Source organism: Gossypium arboreum, chromosome 6 (assembly GCF_025698485.1).
Source record: "Gossypium arboreum isolate Shixiya-1 chromosome 6, ASM2569848v2, whole genome shotgun sequence".
Classification (NCBI taxonomy): Eukaryota; Viridiplantae; Streptophyta; class Magnoliopsida; order Malvales; family Malvaceae; genus Gossypium; species Gossypium arboreum.
The window spans coordinates 141,861,079-141,882,590 of record NC_069075.1 but is presented as its reverse complement, the minus strand read 5'-3'; the positions used below and the strand labels follow the sequence as shown (position 1 = coordinate 141,882,590).

The following is a 21,512-nucleotide window of genomic DNA, read 5'->3' as shown; positions in this document are numbered from 1 at the left end:
ACTCTTTACATATAATATTAGTTTAAAATATATATAATAAAATTTATATTAGTATTTCTCGGCATAACTATACCTATAAAAGAATTAACAATATCATTAAAAATAAAAATAGTATTATTATTAATAAAAAAATAAAAAGTTAAAAATTATGGTATATCAAGTTAGAGTTGAGAATATCTTTAATTTTTCAAGGTGGGTAAATTAACATTTAATTTCGAGTCAAATCTGGTTATGTTGAGGATAAATATGTAGGGGCTAAGATGGGCAAAAAAATAACTCCACCTTGCCTTGTTATCATCTCTAGCGGTATCAAGTGAGAGCACCTCATCCACTAAACATTTATTATATTTGCGCTTGTTAGAATATATTACGATTTGAGCTTAATGATTATTAATTTCAACATTAAGGAAAAGATAATGCAAAGTGCAAATTCTAAAATGAGAAATTAGTAATGATTTCAAGTTAAACAATACTTCAAGCAAATCATTAGGATATAGGAATTGGTGTGAATGTGAACGGGAATAGATCATAATCAACAATGTCTTGAGTATTGAAGACATCAAAGATCAAAAAGGCATAGGCATCAAAGGTTAGTGGTCCTACTGTCTATGGAAACTACAAATCAGTCCATTCCCATGGGTTTTTGGAGTCTTTTAGGTTTTCAAGTAGGAGAGTCAAGCCAAAATAGAAAAATTGGATGAGCAAATTGGCAATGGGGGTTGATACAATAATCCATATCCTCATAAAAAAAAGGGCAAAAGCAACTAAGTGAAAAAAGGTATATATCTTTTATTAAGTGGCATGAACCAAAAGCCACATTGGGTTGGGGTTCAAAGTAAAGTTTAAGTATGATTGCTTTTACACAACCCCAACTTTGTCCCTAGAAATATCATCATTGCAAAAGACATTCATAAGTCTTCATTAGATCTATGAGTTTTATCCAAACTTGATTCCATCAATTTGATCATAAAAAGTCATAGGCAAAAGATTAAACTCAAATTGGCTCATTCGTGAATTAACTCAAATTTGAAACAATATGAATCGAAACTCAAAATAAACTAACTAGTAATTCGAAATTATCTAAATAGGAAATAACCAAAACCCTTAACGACCCACAATGACATATTTTAACATTGTGTTTTGGAGTTAGGGGCGTGCATTTTCTAGTTTTAACAGAATTAACAAATCAAACCACATTAGTTCAGTTAATCAGTTGGTCAACGAATCTAATTCAATTATGGATCAATTGAAGGTTTTTAAAAATTTTGGTTATTGATTAATTCAATTTGAAACTAAGTAATTAACCTTAACCAATTAATTATAATTATTATTAATAATAAGTTGAATATATTAGAGATAGGTCCAATACGTTGGATAAGACCCATATATAAAAATTAACGGATTTATAAATATTTTTATAATAGGTGTAAAAAGTATCAAAACTAAAGTATTTGAAAAAAACACTAAAATTAAACTAAAAAAGTCAACAAAAAAGTAAAAATTTAAACAAAGAAAAGTAAAAATAACAATGTTTTTAGTGTAATGTTTGTTATCGTGTTATTTGTTAATTTTTCTTATCAATTTTTTTTTTGAAATAATGTCTAGAACTACTCATAACGCCTCTCTAACCTATAAATAAGAGGATAATTTGCTTCAACACACTTGAACCCACGTTCTCCTGTATTGATAACAATACCGATATCAATTGAACTGAAACTCAACCAACATGTCTATTTAATTTATTAAAACATGTTTTAGTTAATCACATTTTATTATATTTTATCAATATACCTAAACTTTTTTTTAACAATCTTATTTTCTAGTTCTGTTTCATGGCACAAGTAAAACAACTACAAAGCTAGCTTTAGCTTGTATCTTGTTATTTTCTTGGTTTTGCCTAAGAAGAACCAACACCCATAACTAGTTTGCCACTCACTCCTTCACTTCACATGAGCATTTTAGATTCATAACATCTAATCCTAGACATTAATGGATTTCCAAAAGAAACAGGTTGCTTTCTTCTTCTTTTTTCCTTGTTTTATTTACCACCCATTTTGTACTCTAATGAGAGCAAAGTTAGATCTAATCTTTGCATTGAAGTCATCAATGAGGGAAGATTGTTGTTTTTCAATTAAGAAAATAAAGGGTAAATATACTTTTTCGATATTTGAACTTATGGCTTCAAGGTTCAATTAAGTACTAAGGACTTGACCTCAAAGTTTAATTTAGTAGTTAAATTTTTTTTTATTTAATTAGGTATATGAACTTAGTTTCATGGTTCAAATAAATTGAAATAAATCATTTAATGTATGTGCTAATTTAAATCAAAACCAAAATATATATTTATCCGATAACAAACAACCAAACCCAAAATAATTAGCTTGAATTTACCCAAACTTAACTAGAAAAATCTTCAAACATAGATAATCTAAGAGCTACAACCTGAACTTAACTAAAAGAATATATTCTTCAAAATTAGATAAAAATGCGGTGAGCGTGGATCGAACACGCGACCTTCAGATCTTCAGTCTGACGCTCTCCCAACTGAGCTATCCCCGCCGTTGCTTTTCTAATCTGTGCTTTAAAATCTCATCTCACTCTCCAATATATACCCAAATGTCTACCATTCGAAACCCAGCTATAACACTTAATGCAGTTCTAAGTGTTCTACAGACTAAAGCTGGACTCGACTTCAATTTATGAGTAATACAGATCACACTGTAAAATATTGATGCCAGATTTTCACTTAACAAGATCATAAATATTATTATCACAAATCAATTATATAAAACAACACAACAAACGATAATCAATCTTAATATTCAGGATCGAAGTCAAAATTTCCATATTATGAGGCAGAAATTAAATTATAATTCTTTTGAAATTAGATATCATTGTATTAACTTATAACTTCAAAATTTTAGAACACGATTTTACCATCAAAGAATAGAAAAGGAAAGCGATGAGAGTTCAAACCAGAACTGACTATGAGCATTTTTGCATCTTTTCCTTTGTTCTTTCGGCGACGAGTGGTTTAGGATTTGAAGTCAATGACATGCTGAATCACTTGCGAAGATTGACGAAGACGAAGGCGAAGGAGATCCGATCATGGAAGGAGAGAAAGAGATCAGCCGTGAAGTGTGGAGTTGCCGCCGAGAAGAAGAACACGGCGGAGGAAGAGGAGAAAGTAGCGCCATTGAAATGTATAGATCGAATAAGACGAGGGCGAAGGAGATCCTATCATGGAAGGAGAGAAAGAGATCGGCCGTGAAGTGTGGAGTTGCCGTCGAGGAGAAGAAGAACACCGCGGAGGAAGAGGAGAAAGTAGCGCCATTGAAATGCGATTGGCGCCTTCTGCCCAATTAACCAATTAAATATTTTCCCGCTTTAACAGAAAATCTACCGCGAGCCGTTCAGTTTCTCTTTAAACAATTGCTGAAATTCATATTTTGATGCATTATGATTCTCAAATTTAGAATTTAATTTATGTGTTTTAATTTAATATAACTTGATATTTTATTTTTATAATGTGATTATTTAAAATAATTAATATAATAGTAAATTTTAATCCTCATTGATAGTTCAATTCGATTAATTCAAAATTAAATTTATTTTAATCCGATTTTATCATAATTTATTTAACTTAAATTTAGATTTAAATTTAAATTCACTTGAATTCCAAACAATTTAAATCTAAAATAATTTGAATAAATAACTAAAATGATATAAACTCATAATGAATAAAAAAATTTTAAACCTCAAATTTGAATAATTCAAACTTAAAAAACTAAAATTTTAAATTTTCAAAAACTCGATTCAAAACTAATTTAATTCAAAATGATACAAACAGAAAGTGATTAAAACAAAATTTAAAAATATCATTACCCCAATTGACTCGATGAACCAACAAGAAAAGCTCAAGCCTTAAATCTACCTTAATCTGAAACCAACAAAAACAATAAAGATATCCAAAAAAATAATAAAGCTGGAAAAATTTATAACCCAAATTGACTCAATGAAGCAACACAAATAAGCTTAAAAGCCTTAAGCCATGCGGTCGAACACGCGACCTTCAGATCTTCAGTCTGACACTCTCCCAACTGAGCTATCCCCGCAGAAAAATGCTACAGCTTTTGAAAATTTAAATCCTATTTGCAATTTCTCCAATGAGATGCTGAATTCATATTTTCATCTGCCCTTACTACAATTTATCCACAGACTAATTTTCATTTAACAATGTTATCATATTTTTAGATTTTACGGTCGATCGTAGCTGATTAAAATTTTCCTATCACCTAGAAGTTTAGGGAGGTTGATAAAAAATTGAAAGGATTTCAAAAGAAATTTAAAAAAAAAAAATCAAAGAAGAGAGTACCTAAGAGATGAAAGTTCAAACCAGAGCGTCAATGACGTCGATAAACTTACTAAGGCAACGGAGACGAAGGCAGAGAAAGCTCCGATCATGGAAGCAGAGAAGGAGAATCGGCTACGAAGTGTGGAGTTGCAGAGATGTAGAGGATGAAGAAACATGGCGGCGGAGGAAGAGGAGAAAGTAGCGCCATTTGAATCTAATATAATTTGATTTTACCTCAAAAAATTCATAATCTGAATTTATCAACTTAATCCAAATTTACTTAAACCTAAATTAGATAGAAACTAAAAAATTCGAAAAAGCAACTTCAAATATCCAAATTTAAAATGACAAAAAAAAAAGGATTTAACTCGTAATGAACTAAAAAAATAGATAATATGTAGTTTTCTGTTCGAATTTCTCTAAAAATATTGAAATAGCATCTAAATTTGTATTCGGTCATATAGGTTGGTATATTTGTTCATGGGTCCATGCAAAATATCTAGACTAATTTTTTAAGCTTGTCCCGACTCGAAAAATAGGTTTACATTTTTGCATATGCCCGATCCAATTTAAAAAAAGTAAACCCAATGCCAACCCAATCTGTACATATTTAATTTTTTAAATTAATTTTTATTTAAAAATAAAAAAAATATATAGTACACTTTAGTACTAAAAAAATGCTAAAATAAAATTTTTTTCTAACATATTAAAAATACATTGTAAAATATTTATATTAAAAACACTAACATAAATATAATAAATATTTTGGGTCTCGTATTTTTATCTAAACTCTCCAATTTTTCATGCAGGCCTTCGATCTTGGGTGAGTGAACTAACTCATGACCAGGTCTATTCTACACTAACATCATTATTTTATACTAACGTACCACATATATAAATTTCAAAATCTTCAAAAAAAAGAAAACTTTAAAATATACAAATTAAAATATATATATAATTTTTCATATTAAAATGAACTTAAAAAATTATACTTCTTAATTAATTTATTTGCTTTTAAATATATATATATATTTTAATTTATGCTCATTATATAGTATATCGAGACGTTGACACATATCGCCATTAGATTAGTTATTCGTGTTACATCAACACAAAATAACAATATTAATCCGAAAACACCAATTTAGATGACAAAATATAAATTTAAGTACTAAATAAATACTTTTAGAAATGTTCAAAGAGTAAACTACATGTTAACTCAAAAAAAAAACTTAACCTTAAACTCGGAAAATTCAATCTCAAAACCATTAGAACATAAAATTTTAAAATCCCAATTGACTCAATACAAAATAAATTTAACTCAGAATTGATTCAATTCCAAAGTGTTGGAAAAAAAAAATCCTAAAGTGACTAAAAAATAAAGAATAATACAAACTCAAAATAAATTATATAAAAAACACCTTTGAACATAAATGATGTTAAAACTTGAAAATTTAAAAACCTTAATTAATTCTATGAACCGACCCAAAAAAAAATTTCAAGCCTTAAACCTATTGTGTGACCCCAATTGACTCAATCCAAAAAAGAATACTCAAGTCTTAGAGCTGCCTGATCCCAATTAACCCAATCCAAAAAAATAAAAAATGCAATGAACTGGCTCGAACACGTGACTAAAACTAAAGAATGATAAAAAATCGTAATAAATTATAAAAAAAATCCAAACCTTGAAACTAAATGATTTAACTCAAAATGTTAGAACTGGCTCGAACACGTGACTAAAACTAAAGAATGATAAAAAATCGTAATAAATTATAAAAAAAATCCAAACCCTGAAACTAAATGATTTAACTCAAAATGTTAGAACTTAAAATTTTAAAAACCTTAATTAATTCTATGGACCGACCAAAAAAAATTTAAGCCTTAAACCTACCTTAACCCCAATTGACTTGAATCAAAAAGATAAAAAATGCGGTGAACGTGGATCGAACACGTGACCTTCAGATCTTCAGTCTGACGCTCTCCCAACTGAGCTATCCCCGCAGATGCTTACTGTTCAATTTTACAGGTTTAAATCGTATTTGCAGGCTTTCTCCTAAATTCCTAGAACTATTGTACAGACTACCTCGATTTTCAAATTAGAGTGATCCAAAATCACAACGTAGAGACATTGATAACACAAAACAATATGATAGAACGTTAATGCAATCTTAATACATTATCTTATTCTAAAAAAATAGAAAGATGGATAAAATTTGAAGGATTTAAAAGAAATCAAAGAAGTACCTCAGAGCTATTTGATTCGTTCTTTGGAGACGATGGCGACTTCAAGATTTGTAGTGTTAACAATGCTGGATCCCTTGCGAAGACAACGAAAATGAAAGCAAAGAAGCTCCGATAATAGAAGGAGAGAAAGAGATCGGGTTTTTTGAAGTTGCAGAGAAAAAGAACATGATGGAGGAACAGGAGAAAGTGGCGCCATTGAAATGTGTTTGGCGCCTTATCAAATTATTGAGAAAAAAATTGAAAAATCTAAATCGATTCAAAAAAAATTCAACTTATAAGTGAAATAGTAAAAGCAAGAGAAATTTAAAGCAGATCCAAAATCAATTTGATTGGTAAATAGCATAATTAAAGCAATATTATCAAGAAAAAAGATTGAAAATTCAAAATTTATTCAACTCATAAGGGAAATTCAAAGATCTAAAATCAATTCGATTTAAAAATGGCGTAGTTAAAGCAATGTTATCGAGAAAATATATTAAAAATACACAACCGATCGAAAATCGATTCAACTCATCGGTAAAATTGTAAAAGAAAATAAAAATGGAAAATAGAGTAAACTTTGATCAAACACACAACAGAGACATCGATAAAATTGGAATGATTTAAAAGAGATGAAAAACAAAAAGAAAAGAAATCAAAGAGAGTACCTAAAAGTTTAAACCAGAGAACGTGAATGAGCATTTTTGCGGCTAGTTCAAGATTTGTAGTGTTAACAATGTTGGATCACTTGCGAAGATAACGAAAATGAATGCAATGAAGCTCCGATCATGGAAGGAGAGAGATCAGCTTTTTTGAAGTATGAAGTTGCAGATTAGAAGAGAAGGAAGAAGAACATGGCGGGAGGAACTGGAGAAAATGGCGCCATTGAAATGTGTTTGGCGCCTTATGCATTTAATCAATTAAATATCCGTTTTATTATTAGCTACTTTTTTAAAATCTTAGATGTTGATGATTATATTAAAATTCAAAAATATAAAAATTAAATCTGAACAAGTACCGATGTAAAAACATATCCCAACCTATGTAACACAAAATATTAACATGTTAATTTAGCTGATAATATATATTTCTTAAACATAATGAAACGGGAAAAACTAATCAGATCACCAGTTCATGAGTTTGATTGGTCTAAACAATTCAATAAAATAATTCACTAAAAATTTTGTAAAACTATTTAAAAAATATGAAAATTTGGTTCAACCATTAATTTTCTATCAATCTATACTAATTCACAAATCTACTAGTTTAAAACCTTTTTCCGAACTGATACCCTAATCGATTTCAAATCCCAACAAATCCAATTTAAATAACTATAACAAAACAAATACATAACTTAAATGCAATAGAAGAACCACTAAGTTTAATAGAAGCATTGCTTGTAACCTCTTAAGACACTTAGCTAAATTCAACAAAGTTATAAAGCAAACAGTTCGAAAGAAAACTGTTCACTAAATTTATTAAAACAATTTCTATCCTCTTAATGCACTTAACTAATTCAACAAAAAAAAATACAACAAACACCCTAAGAGTAAACTGTTCACTAAATTTAATTGAAGAATTGCTTCTAGCCTATTAAGATACTTAATCTAAAGAAAATGATTGTATGAAATAGTAACGTTACGTCATTTGTACCCTTTTTCTAATAGTTTTATGCCACATAAACATTTTCATCTTTAAAAAAATCAATTCCAAATTAAAGTCTTGAAATTCAAGATAAAATTACTAATATGATATAAGATTACAAACTTACAAATCAAACACCCAAAATAGATATTGCTCAATTAGCATATTCATACGCTTTCAACCGTACTAAACATGTGTAATTTAATAATTGGCCCTTCTCGCCAACTCTTCACCTATTTACTAAAAATACGAGTATTTATATTTTAATTTTAAATTGAGCAAAGAATGTATCTCAATTAACGCTTCACTCATATACAAGAGGTCTTATAACTCCTCGTCAATACGAAATTGGCAAGCTTCATCTTCCTCCGTAACTCTCCACAAGAGAGTTTACTCCTTTCATTATTCACCGCTAAGACAATCGGCTCTCTGCGCCATCTTAAACGAAGTAAATCGACCAACACTACTATAACTTCCGCTTGTCTGATCTTTGCATCAACAAGCTTAAAAGCAATCCAAGTTACCAAAATGGTATGCCAACTAGTGTGAAAATATGAATATCAAGCAACATAATTGAGGAGAATATTGAGAGTCCAAAACAGATCCAAAATCAATTCGACTCGTAAATAGCATATTTAAAGCAATATTAACGAGAAAAAAATTGATCGCGACCTTCAAATCTTTTATCTGATGCTCTGCCAACTGAGCTATCCACCATATAAGTGTTAAAACCATTTCTGCTGGTATAAATCTTATTTGCAGTTTATCCAATGGTATGCTAAATTCAGTTTCCTTCTACCTTGACTAAAACTATTGTACAGACTAACTCGACTCCAATTTAGATTGATACAGATCATACCATAGATACATTGAATGCCAAATTTTCATTTAACCTTATAATATTGTTAAATTTTAATAATCGATCGTAGCTTATTAGATTTTTCTATCACCCAGAAATTTAGAGAAGTTGACAAAATCGAAAGGATTTAAAAAAAAAAATAGCGAAGAGAGTACGTAAGAGGTGCGAGTTCAAACCAGAGCCTCAATGGGTTGATAAGCTTGAGAAGACGACAAAAAACGAAGGCAAAGAAGCTCCGATCATGGAAGCAGAGAAAGAGAGTAAGCTATGAAGTGTGGAGTTGCGGAGAAGAAGAAACATGGCAGCGGAGGACGAGGGGCGCTGTTTGTTTGGCACCTTACCCAATTAATCATCTAAATACTTGTCTGGAAAAACAAAAATTATAATGCGGTGAGCGTGGATCGAACACGCGACCTTCAGATCTTCAGTCTGACGCTCTCCCAACTGAGCTATCCCCGCAGATGCATCATGTCCACTTTCGCCTGGAATTGTTTTATAGACAAACAGATAACGAAGTAGAGAAATTGATAAAACAATATGATAACATTTAAGCGTTCTTAAATCTTAATGCATCATCTTTCAAAGAAAATGCAGATTGAAAGGATCTAAAAGAAGAGAGTACCAAAGAGATGAGAGTTTAAACAAGAGATTGAATGAGCTTTGTGCATTTTTGCAGCTACTTCAATGTTAACAATGCTGAATCACTTACGAAGCCGACGAAAATGAAATCAAAGAAGCTCCGAGCATGGAAGGAGAGAAAAAGAGATCGGCTCTGAAAGTGTCAAGTTGCAGAGAAAAAGAAGAAGATAGTGGACGAATAGGCGAAAATGGCGCCAATGAAATGTGTTTGACGCTTTATCAAATTAATCAAATATTTGCTTCGCAAGCCAAAATTATTTTCCCGCTTTATTATATATATATATATATTTTTGGATATTCGAATAGCTTAGACTAAATTCAAAATTGAGATAACTAACGAGTACGAGTCAATTCACTCGATTAAACATCCTCTTATATTGACAATAATATCCATATCAATCGAGTTAAGATTTGATCAACAACCATCAAGTCTATTTTTAAATGAGATAAAACAGGAAAAAATGGAGAAAATAAAAAAAATTGAGTTCAATTTGATTTTTAAAATCGGTTCCATTATAATTTAAATGTGTTTAATTCAATTTGATTTTGATTTACTAGTTAAAAATTTAATTAGCATAACTGAATCAATATTCTAATTTTATTAAATAATTTTAAAAAAATTAAAACCAAGAAGAAGAAGAAGAAGAAGTAATAAACATTCAAAGTAATGTCACCCAAAATTAAATATAATAGTCGATACTACATAAAAATGAAATAAAGGAAAACGCTGATACTAATGTAAAACATATTCTTTAACATGCTAATTTACATAAAAATATATATTCCTTAATTGATCTAACCGATTTGGAAGATCTGATTAAATAAACCATAAAAATTCGTAAAATAATTCAACTGGTCCATATCAATTCGCAGCTCTACTAGTCTAAAGCCTTTTTCCGGACCGGTATTCTAACCAGTTCCTGGTCAAACCAATCCAGTTCAGATAACTATAATATAGCTTAAATGCAATCCAAGTTACCAAAAATGGTGTTCCAAGTTCCAATTAGAGTGAAAACGTGAACAACAAGAAGCAAATGAAAGGAACAAATTCTTATTTATGAATATAACTTAAATTATTCAAGCACACTACCACACACGTCAGCCAATTCATATATCCCAATCACCAAGTTTCCCTTTTTAACTAAACACATAAAATTAAATAATGAATCCAATCCCTAAAAAAACAAAACTACTTAAAAAAAGGGGTCAAAATTCAGTTCCACTCCATATTTGGAGGGATTTATGTAAGAATTCTACACAACCCAGAGAGAGCTATGGAGTAACAAACTAACAAGCCAGTCCCCCTTTACCCCTCTTTTTTTTTTCTAGTTCAAGTGTCTAAGTAGAGCTATAACATCTCTCCTGCTGTTATTATTTTAGCTTACCTGCTGCTGATGACTGCCGTAGATTGGATAAGCCCCATATGCGGTGGCTGCAGCCGCGTACATGCCTAAGCCATTTGGTGGTGGCAAAGCATAGCCGTAACCATCGTAGACCTGCCCTCCATAGTAAGCTCCACCCCACTGGTTACTGTAATCAGGCCTAAACTGCAATATCACAAAATAATAGGTTAGGAATAATTCACCATAGCTTTCTTAAGGTGAATGTACTTGAGAGGGCCTTCAATTTGTACTACTAAAAAGAATCGAATAAGACCAAACTGGAATAAAATTAACATTTACTGTTTCAAAAAATATAATTTATTGTTTAACAGAGAGTATTTTTAAAGTTTTTATAGTTCTATAAATGAAATCTTCTATTTGCAATTGTTTGCAATTGAAAAAAAATTTCAAGATATTTTCTAAACAATAAATGTTAGCTTTGATACAATTTGCAATTATTTGATTATTTTTAATAGTATAGAGACTACGTTAATCCATTTAATAATAAAGAGACTAATTTGATCTAATCCCTATAATACTTGGACCTCCTAGGTACTTTAACCCTTTCTTAATGGTGAAAGGGGAACTGGATAGAGAATAGAGACCTGTTTATTTGCTGGATTGCGACCCCAAGAGAGACGCACTGTTTGCTTGCCGATATTCGTTTCATTCAACTTCTGTAATGCCTCCTCAGCATTGTTCCTGTTAAAGACTCAACAGTAACTAGATCACACCTTTAATATAGTAGTCTTCTATAGGCAAAAGCAAAAAAATTATAGCCAAAACTTCACCTGTTGGCAAATCGTACAAACCCACATCCTTTTCCAACAGGTATTTTAACAGAGACCAATTCACCATACTGAGAGAAAGGCTGCCTGAGATCTTCCTCGGTCACATTAGGGTCAAGCCCTCCGACAAAGATCTGTAATAAATTTTGATTAGACAAAGGAGGTACAGATTTTGGTCCTCCTAAGAGTTAAAGCCAGAAGAAGCTTAAAAACTTACTGTTGTATTTGAAGAATCTCCATCAGATTGGGTTGAAGCACCATTTGATGCATAGCCACCTTCCAAGAAAAAAAAGAACGCGAATGTATCAAGCAAAATCCTAAAGGCTTTTATACTGTAACGGTTAAATTTGCCTTCAGTGGTCGAAAATAGATGGGGCCAGAATGAACAACAAAAGGTTTGCAAGGTTGCAATTATAAAACCAGGTAAATAAGCATCTGGAGCTGGCAATTATCCGAGCACTCACATTATTTTATAATGCCAATCATGAAATTGCCACAAAAGTCAACTTTTCTATTAAACAAAATGAAAAGAAAAAGGAATGAAAGAAGTTAAAGATTCATTATTAGACATAATTCAACTTAAAGTATGTTACGGTCATGAAACAATAATGGAATTTGTCAATCACACATTATCAAAATTTGAGATAACCCAATTAGCTTCTCTCATAGAATACAAATCTATGATGGTTTCGATTTTAAAAAAAATCAAGTCGGTATAATAACCTTTATATTTCTTCAAAACCAACAACGAACTAGTCCTTACTGAAAGCAACATACGAAATAGCTGAGCAACTTTTAACAATTCCTATGATATTTTATTGCTCATAAAAGAAAACAAAAATCGTGACCCTTGAAATTCAGCTGTGGTCACTGATGATGCTATTTTATATTGCATGAAAAAAGGTACTTACAAATAGAAATGCTAGGAAGGCATAAACCCCATCAAAAGAGGCTAGTGTGAGTTTGGATGGGAGGTGCGATGCGGTGCATTTAACTTACTTTTTGTCGCTACAGTATCACTTCAGTATCTAATCTCACCACCACCGCTATTTTTACACTAACAGCAGGTAAACGCGCCGCCCATCAAAACCCATACTAAACCAAGTTGCCCAACAGAAAAGGAAAAGCCAGATATGTAAGAACTTTGTTACACTAAAAACAAACAGAAAAGTAGCATTTTATTGCCCCAAAAAGCTATGATTTGATGTCAACAAAATCTAATAACCAAAAGAAAGACAGCTTAGATAAATCATAAAGTGTCTCAGAAGGAATCACTGATCTGCTAGGTTTGAAATTTTAAGTCAAAGTAAGGGAAGCAGCACCAAATATGAAAGGGCAAGGTGAGGCAAGACTCAGATAAACTTTTTACATCTACAACTACAAAGCATCCTCAAAGAAAAAAAAAACAAGGAAATGCAAGCAGCAAGAAACAAAATGTAAAAAGATACGCACTTGTAGCAATAAAGGTAGCTCCTTAACTAAAATTTTAAGATGTACCAATCCTTTAAAGCTTAAACAGAACAAATAAAGGAAAAGCACGTTTAATAATCAAATACCCTGTGAAGAATATTGCTGTTGATACCCTGATGACTTCCTGGGAGTTGCAGCACCAATACGCATAGGCCTGCTTGAACAATATGCACCATTCATTTCAGTCATGGCTTGGGACCTTTCAGTATCATCCCCAAACCTCACAAAACCATAACCCTTTGATCGACCAGTATTAGCATCAATTACAACTTTTGCAGCTTTAACAGAAGGATATTTACTAGCAAAAGTTTCATGCAATAGGCCATCAGTAACATCTGCAGCTAAATCTCCTACAAAAATAGAAAGATCAGGACCATTTTCTGAGCGCTTCTCTCCTGTGCTAAAAGTAGCCCAATTCAGGCGGAATGGTTGTTCTGTATTAGGCATGAACATGCCACTATAATTTTGAAGAACTTTCTCTGCCGTTGCATGTGAAAAAAATTCCACAAATCCATATCCTTCAGATAAACCAGTTTGCTTATTGCGAATGACCTTAATGGACACAATCTGCTCAAATAAATTCCAAATATCAATTATTAGGCAAGCAACTAGAACCCTTAAATCAGATTTCTATATTTCCTGATCCTCTGCCTTCTAAAATCAATCATACTTGGTTTAAATTTAAGCAAAGGCTCTACCACAATATGCGAATTTTACATTTAAGCCAAATGTACTGAACATATTGCATAGATCAACATAGGCCAAAAAGTGAAGATATTTTGAATTTAACATGTAATTTAACCTCAACATTCATAATATATGTTGTGAACAGCTTTTTAACATTCCAAACAATATCTTCAATCAAGAAAGTCAAATTCCAAACTTGTTTCAGGCTCTAGTTAATTAACTTTTTGTTGTATGGTATTTTCTTTAAATGCCTCAAATAGCAAAATCAATAATTGACTAGACCCAGTTTACTGGTTCATACTCATCCCATTCATAGTATTTGATTCTATATATACAACCACGAGAGCTACATACCAAGACCAATAACACTGACATAGATATACAACCCCATCTTTTTTGCTACAAATACCCTATAACAATACTCGTAAGATTACCATTTTCATCAATAATAGTCAAGGAAGATGCATTTAATTTGAATAATTTCCATAAATAGTACTAAATAAGTGCTCTTATAGCATTCTCACGTGCATTTACAGACACACCAGTCACACAAGCATATCAATCGATTGACAGTGCCATAATTGCAGAAACCACAACAAATATAATTTCAATAATTAATGAAATATAAACATATTCACAGCCAATCATTCAATTAAAACTAAGCATCTAATTTTTTTTAAAAACAAATCAATATAGTTAAGAGGAATTCGTATCAAGCTTCAACCTCGCCAGTAGAAGCGAAACAGCTATGAAGATAGTTCTCATCCATCCAATGATGCAAATCACCAACCCAAACGGTCTTATTCTCGCCGCCACCACCAGATCCTTGCTGCTGCTGCTGCGACGGCGCGTGACCCTGGTGATGATACTGATGATGATAAGGCACGTAGTGTTGAGGCGGAGGAGGTGGCGGCGCAACAAAGTGTTGCGGTTGCATCATTTGATGCTGCATTACCATAGCCGCCGCAGCAGTCGGAGGATACTGCATAGCCACCCACTGTGGATGCGGTTGCGGCGGAGGTTGTTGTTGTTGAGGCCGTTGATTCTGTTCCGTTTGTGAATCCGAACCACCGTTTTGCTGCATCCTTATCTCTTTTTTATTGCTATTAATTAAAAAAATACAAATAGATAATTAAATTTTCAAAAAAGATTTTGAATGTTTATTAAAGATTGAATTTGAATCAAATTTCTTTTTCTTTGTTCTTTTTTTTTTTTGAAATTAATTTCTGTTCTTTTTTCTTTAAAGCTAAATCTGAGTATTTTCAGGGAAAAAAAAAAGGTACGGCTAGGGTCTAATTTCTAAAGCACTTAAAACTATAAGCAGAGGACTTAAGCGAAGGGTGACGGGGAACATGAAACGTGGAGATTAATCGATCGTTAGATGAGTGAAGATATAGTTTAATATTAACCGTTGGATTTTGACATGTTGTAGTGGTGACATGCACGTGATACTGTTTATGTGGGTCTCTATCTCCTACCATGAATCCGCCGCCAGCTGCATTCTTTTAACTTTTTTCTCCTTTTTAGGATTTCGAGGATTTAATTTAGGTATAATTTTATCTCAGTCCCTGAACTATTTAAAATTTTAAATTTAGTCTTCATATTTTATTTTTAATAATTTAATCCTCTATTTGTTTGGTTTGGATTTAAAGTTAAATTCCTAAAATTAAATATATGTTAATCTAATTATAAATAAATTTGTGACTACAGCACGAGCAATTGGATCTAATATTTTGAAGAAAATGAATAATCCTTCTAATTATTTATGATATTGGTTGTTTTTTAGCACATCCGACATTATTTTCAAAATCGGATTGATTGGTCAAATCGAAAATTGATTCATCATATAAAAAAATCAGTTAATTGGATTGAGAATTGGTTAGACTATCGATTTGGAATGAGGATTAGGATCCATTTGACTCGTGAACTGATTGAACTAGACAATCAATCCATTTGAATTAGGTTCTCTATTTTTAATATTTTTAATAATTTATTTAATTAAACTTGAGAAATCGATTGAGCTGCTCAAGCCGAGAATCAAAGGTCAAACCAATTCAACCATCGATCTAATTCTGAAAACCTTGACATGAGATCCATTCAATGCGATACATACACATATTTAAATTTTGATTCATATTTTTTAATGTCCAACCTAAAATCCAAACTATCATTTTAACACCCAAGCTGACTATAAAGTTCAACTAAAGGATTTAATTGATATAATACCGATACTTTAAAAAATTAATCAAAGTATTTGGAAGTTTTTGAACTAATTTAAAATCTTAGTCATAATTTAGGGATTCTAAGTGAAATTAACCCCTTGATATGTGCAAGTTGACAATTCTTTTTTCGGCTCGAATACAACTTGGCATGTTATTAGAACATGTTCTGTATGAATCAAAACACAAGAAAGGCTAGCAGCCCAATGATAACACTTTTGGGCCTATTTGTCAAATCCGAAATAAAATTACTCACATATTCATTGATCCATATACATGCCCACATTTAATAATTTTATTATATAAAAACATTTAATAATTTTAAAAAAATCCAACATATAATAATTAATATTATGTCTCAAATTGATGAAAAGATTGTGAAACATTTTATGTAGTATAATTGTAAAATTGATGAAAAGATTGTGAAACATTTTATGTAGTATAATTGTATACCTTATTCAATGCGAAATTCAGAAAATTACTTTAAAATTCAGAGATAAATCCTAAATTTTAAAGAGTTAAAGTGCAATTTTACCATTATATTAACTTATAATTTCATAAATTTCAAAAGGACTAAAAGGCACATTTACTATTTTTGGGAGGGCCAAGGCCAATACTTGCCCCTTTTATCTACACCCTCACATTATCAATGAATCATATATACCACATAATTAAAAATGAAGTACTAATGAACCTTAAGTTGTAGTCTAATAGTTGGGTGTTCACTTTTTTCCGAAATAGCATGGGTTTAAATAATAATACAAAAAAATAAAGTACCAATAAAGACTAAAATTGAAATCTTAAAATTTAAGGTCTTGGTCCAAACCTAAACTTAGTAATATTTAAATTGACATAAAAATATAAATAAAACCAAATTTACTTTTATTAACTAATAAATGAGATGCATTTTTTGGTATACTTAATACATTACAAGCTTAATTATCCATTATAACATAACAATTATTAAAAACGAGTACACATGACACGTCACATTATCCTACATCCTCGACATATATATATATATAATAAAAGGTTTATATTTAATACTGACAATCTATGCATCAACTATAAATTTATATGATAGGCGATAGGCCTAGTTACGATCATCGCTGTTTGGTCCAGTAGAATGACCGGCGCCGGGGCTATGACCGGGAGTTGTCGGCCTGAAATCATCGGTATCATACTCCGTACCAACATTGTCTGCAACAAATGCTTCATAATGATCAGCTTTCAAAACCCTTTCCTCACTAAATGAAACTCCATAAGCAAACAACAACACAAAGAGAAGGGCACCAACAAAAAGGATATTGTTTTTAGCCATTGAAACTAAAATATTCAATAACTGTAAAAACCTAACAATGGAATATAGAAAAACAAATAAAAGAAGTTGAGATATGGCCTTAATGCTTTGGGAAATGGGTATTTATAGAACTATCAGAAGCTACCATTGTGGAGCCTGGTTGATTATAATGGATGTCCCCTATTGAATTCCATTATGACAGGACATGTTTCAGTATAGTCCAATGTTGTGTTGAAAAAATCTTGAAGTGTGCTGTTTTTTTGCCATGCAACTATCTGTTCCCCATTGTTTCTTTATATTTGAAAACATCGTATATGTATGGTGGAGGGGGTAACTTCACGCATTTGCTGAGATGAATGAGACCTTTTTTTTTTTTTTAGTATAAAAGCAACATGTAGACTTTTTTTGGGTTCAATTTTGCTTCATTGAATCTCTACCTTCAAAAGTTCTTGGAATGTACACCGTTCATGCAATACGTATCACGTGGTGGCTAGATATAGACTTTGATTATTCCAAATCCGAGCTCGATCCAACTTGATTTTATCGTACAAAGGAAATTTTGATTTTAGGGGAGTAAGATAAGAATATAAATTGTTGAGGTAAACTTATAAATTTCATACTAAAAAGATTAAATTGGATTACAAAACAATATTAGGGGTGAAATTGCAATAAAGCCAATTTATCCAGGGTTTTCCTCTCTTTGGATTTACTACTCACAAACTCAATAATCTGAATTAGTCCAACTCTAACTTGAAAATAACTTGACTCGAAATTGATTGAAACATAAAATGACATAAACACATAAAAAAGCTCGACTAAACTGACATGGGTCCCCGAAATAAAATAATCCAAGCCATAGTTATCTTTCCTTTTTCTGTCAATAAAAATTTAAGGAACAAAAGGCTACCCTAATCTAGGGTTGGAGCATGACATCGATCTCATAAAGAGCTAAAAGTGATACATATTAATTTCCCATCAAATGAGATTGTTGGTAAAACTCAAATTATGAACCAACCTGTGTTCGAGGGTGAAGGCCTCCAAATTATGCTATAACCAGGGAGAAAGCCAAAAAATTATTTTTAAATGTTAGAGTATAATTTTACCATTATATTAATATATAATTTCATAAATTTTAAAGGATTAAATGATAAATCTATTATTTTTTAGAAGACTAAGGCCACTGCCTGCCCCCCATTCCCAGGCTATAGCCCCTTTAAAATTTAGAAATTTTATAAATCAATACATGATAAAATTATATTTTGACTCTCCTAAAATGATAAAATTACGATTTAATTTTTCTTAATATTGTAAAATTATAAGTTTGCAATGAAAAAAAATTACTATTTAACTCTCATAAAATTTTATAATTTAATTTCAACCCTGCAATTTTTTTTTTCTAGATTCCCATATTCACCATTCTTCTTTCATTTCTATTAAGAATTGCACATATGCATTCGATTCATTAACCAAAATCAAGAAGAGAAAGAATGAACATTAACTTGGCTCATCAAAAGATTCCCAGCATAAATATAGCAAAGGGAAACATATAAAAAACAAGTATCAAAAATGGTACCAACCTGTTTGCCTTTTGTTCCCAAAGAACATGAAGTGGAAAACCAAGTTGTCTTCCAATGTTCCTTGTGCCCCTCAAAAATCTTTCCAAACTTGAATAAAATGAATTCTCTGCCATTCTTAAAATTTCAAAAAGAATCATCACATACCTTGTTTGACTTGAGAGGATACCAAGCTCAACATTTGATGGTTGAAATACCATGTGGTATTTTAATTTTTTTCTACTGCTATATAATTTTCATTTTCGTCCTTGTTGTTTGTTACTATTTTAATGTTAATAACCTTAGTTGCGTGACAAGCTAGCACAGCCTATATTTGTGCAATATGTGTCACTTGGTTTGATAAGAATCTAAGGAGGATTTTGTGTGGTTGCTACGGCTGTTGGAGAATCTTTTTTCGTGTGATTTTGATTCGGGTCAATTTTGGATTATGATTTGAGTTTGAATTTTTTTGGTTCAAGCCAATAGGAATTCAGATCATTTTAAATTTTGGTCGACTTAGGTTCATATCATTTCGGGTTATTGTTTGGGTTATTCAAGTTTGGATTATTCTGGATTTGAGTTGAATTAAGTTAATATGAATCATATTAATTTGCGTTTTTTAAAAAAAAAAAATTTGTCATTTTGATTCAATTCAATTTTGGAGTTGGGTTTGTGTTTGAGGTTGAAGTTGAAGTTCTATTATTTGGGTCAATAAGATTTTGAATATTTCAATAAGTTATGATCAGTTCATGTTTAGATCATTTCAAATTACTTGTTCAAGTTATTTAAATTTAGATCATTTTAAATTTTGGTTAATTTTTCAGATCAATTTAAATTGTGTTAAATAAATTCAAATTATTTACGTTTTATAATTAAATTGATTAGGACGAATTCGGAGGATTTTGAAAGAGAAAGATTGAGTGGAATTCTCTTATGAGTATCTCATCAAAGTACAAGGTTGATGCCTATCTTAGGAAAGATACCATCAATTCAATGAATGTAATAAAATAAAATCCATATAAAATAAAATTTTAAAACACTTATTTTAAAATTATAATTATCAAATTAAGTATAGGAACGAAAAGCATAAGTAAAAATTAATCAACAAGAAAAAACTAGAATTTTCATTGTAATCAATAAAGTATAGCAGCAAAGTATGTAGCCAAGCTAGCTAGAGCATCAAAAACCAAAATTTATATCTAAAATTCAAAGAACCATAGTGGGTAAAAGCATTTCAAAGGCCTTTGTATTAGGAGTCTTACTTGAAAAACGGATAATTTAATCTTTATATGTTAAATTAAAGAGCAAACAAATTCTTTCTGTTAAAAATTGGCATGGTTAACAGAATAACCAGATAGTTACACGTGACATGCAACATGTACATCATTTTGACATAGAGAGATCAGTTTTTAATAATAGAATTTGATGAAATTTTTAACAAAATAACTAGTTTGCTATTTGATTGAATATATCAGGATTAATTTATCCATTTTTTAAGTCAAAAAAGTAAAATACAATCTAAATTTCGTATAAGGACCTTAATAATACTTTTATCTACTGTATTGTATAAAAGTACCCCAAAATGCAATTATTTTACAAAGCACTTGCGAGTAGCGATAGGAGACCACAATGCAATTTAAAAGCTTTTACCATTAAAAGTAAAAAACGTGCATGAACCATTGTGCTCCCATAGAAATCCAAAAGGACCCATAATGAAGAATATTGAAGTCAAATGAAGCTAATGATGTTTGTATAGTGTGCTATGAGCTTTCCACTATAAGGGAATGGGGGAGAGGTACTGGCGGGTGTCTAAAGCATGGCTAAAGCATGGTTGGTTCCTCGAGTTGAGGAAGTTGTTATTTTCCCAATAAGCTAGGTTTTGATAATGGAGATATGGGTTCCCATTAGTTCATTGCATCTTGAAAATTCGATTCAATTAATTTGAATTTGATCGATAAAAGTATCATAAAGGTTTTTGTATTAAGAGTCAGATTGTATTTTATCACTTTTATTTAAAAAATTAATAAATTAATTAATGTACGTTAAATTGAAGAGTAAAGTGGTCATTCTATTAAAAAAATTATTCATTTCAATTTTTAAAAATTAGTCCTTGTACGCCAGTATAAGGTATACGTGACATGAATAACTATCTGATTGTTTTATCAGTCGCGCCATTTTTTAACAGTAAAAATGGATAAAAATTTTTTAACAGATATGAGTAGTTTGCTCTCTGATCTAATGTATAGGGACTAGTTTGCTCATTTTTTGAGTAGAGGAGATAAAATGCAATTTGACTCTTAATATAAAGTCCATTGATAATAAAATTTTGATAACTTGAACCTATTCATTTTAAATTCAAAATTGATTCAAAACTTTAATAACTCAAATTTGAAG

The 21,512-nt window shown here is 30.8% G+C and overlaps 1 protein-coding gene and 3 non-coding genes across 5 annotated transcripts; all 4 read right to left on the bottom strand.

Annotated features, from left to right (window-relative positions):
- Positions 1-2,486: 2,486 nt before the first annotated feature.
- Positions 2,487-2,559, bottom strand: TRNAF-GAA (transfer RNA phenylalanine (anticodon GAA)). Its single transcript has one exon. It is a non-coding gene; the product is annotated as a tRNA-Phe (tRNA).
- Positions 2,560-6,282: 3,723 nt separating this feature from the next.
- TRNAF-GAA (transfer RNA phenylalanine (anticodon GAA)) lies at positions 6,283-6,355 on the bottom strand. The gene has a single exon. It is a non-coding gene; the product is annotated as a tRNA-Phe (tRNA).
- Positions 6,356-9,466: 3,111 nt separating this feature from the next.
- On the bottom strand, positions 9,467-9,539 carry TRNAF-GAA (transfer RNA phenylalanine (anticodon GAA)). The gene has a single exon. It is a non-coding gene; the product is annotated as a tRNA-Phe (tRNA).
- Positions 9,540-10,754: 1,215 nt separating this feature from the next.
- On the bottom strand, positions 10,755-15,380 carry LOC108483605 (polyadenylate-binding protein RBP47B-like). 2 transcript variants are annotated; one of them, XM_017787090.2, is made up of 6 exons: positions 14,771-15,371; positions 13,446-13,926; positions 12,107-12,165; positions 11,893-12,023; positions 11,707-11,803; positions 10,755-11,266 (listed from the first exon to the last, which is right to left on the bottom strand). In XM_017787090.2, exons 1-6 carry the CDS (start codon positions 15,128-15,130, stop codon positions 11,096-11,098), a joined length of 1,299 nt encoding a protein of 432 aa, XP_017642579.1. In that variant the 5' UTR covers positions 15,131-15,371; the 3' UTR covers positions 10,755-11,095. The 2 variants fall into 2 exon arrangements, with proteins under 2 accessions (XP_017642579.1, XP_052886156.1); XM_053030196.1 differs by lacking the exons at positions 10,755-11,266; positions 11,707-11,803 and having other exon boundaries at positions 11,889-12,023; positions 14,771-15,380.
- Between the last annotated feature and the right edge of the window lie 6,132 nt (positions 15,381-21,512).

What these genes read in the sequence shown, in the direction of transcription:
- LOC108483605 (XM_017787090.2), bottom strand. Translation starts at nt 15,130, where the DNA reads ATGCAGCAAAACGGTGGTTCGGATTCACAAACGGAACAGAATCAACGG. An exon ending in GTTTCGCTTCTACTGGCGAG is followed by an intron (nt 13,927 to 14,770) that starts GTTGAAGCTTGA and finishes TTATTTGAGCAG; the next exon opens with ATTGTGTCCATTAAGGTCAT. An exon ending in GCAATCCAGCAAATAAACAG is followed by an intron (nt 11,267 to 11,706) that starts GTCTCTATTCTC and finishes GTGATATTGCAG; the next exon opens with TTTAGGCCTGATTACAGTAA.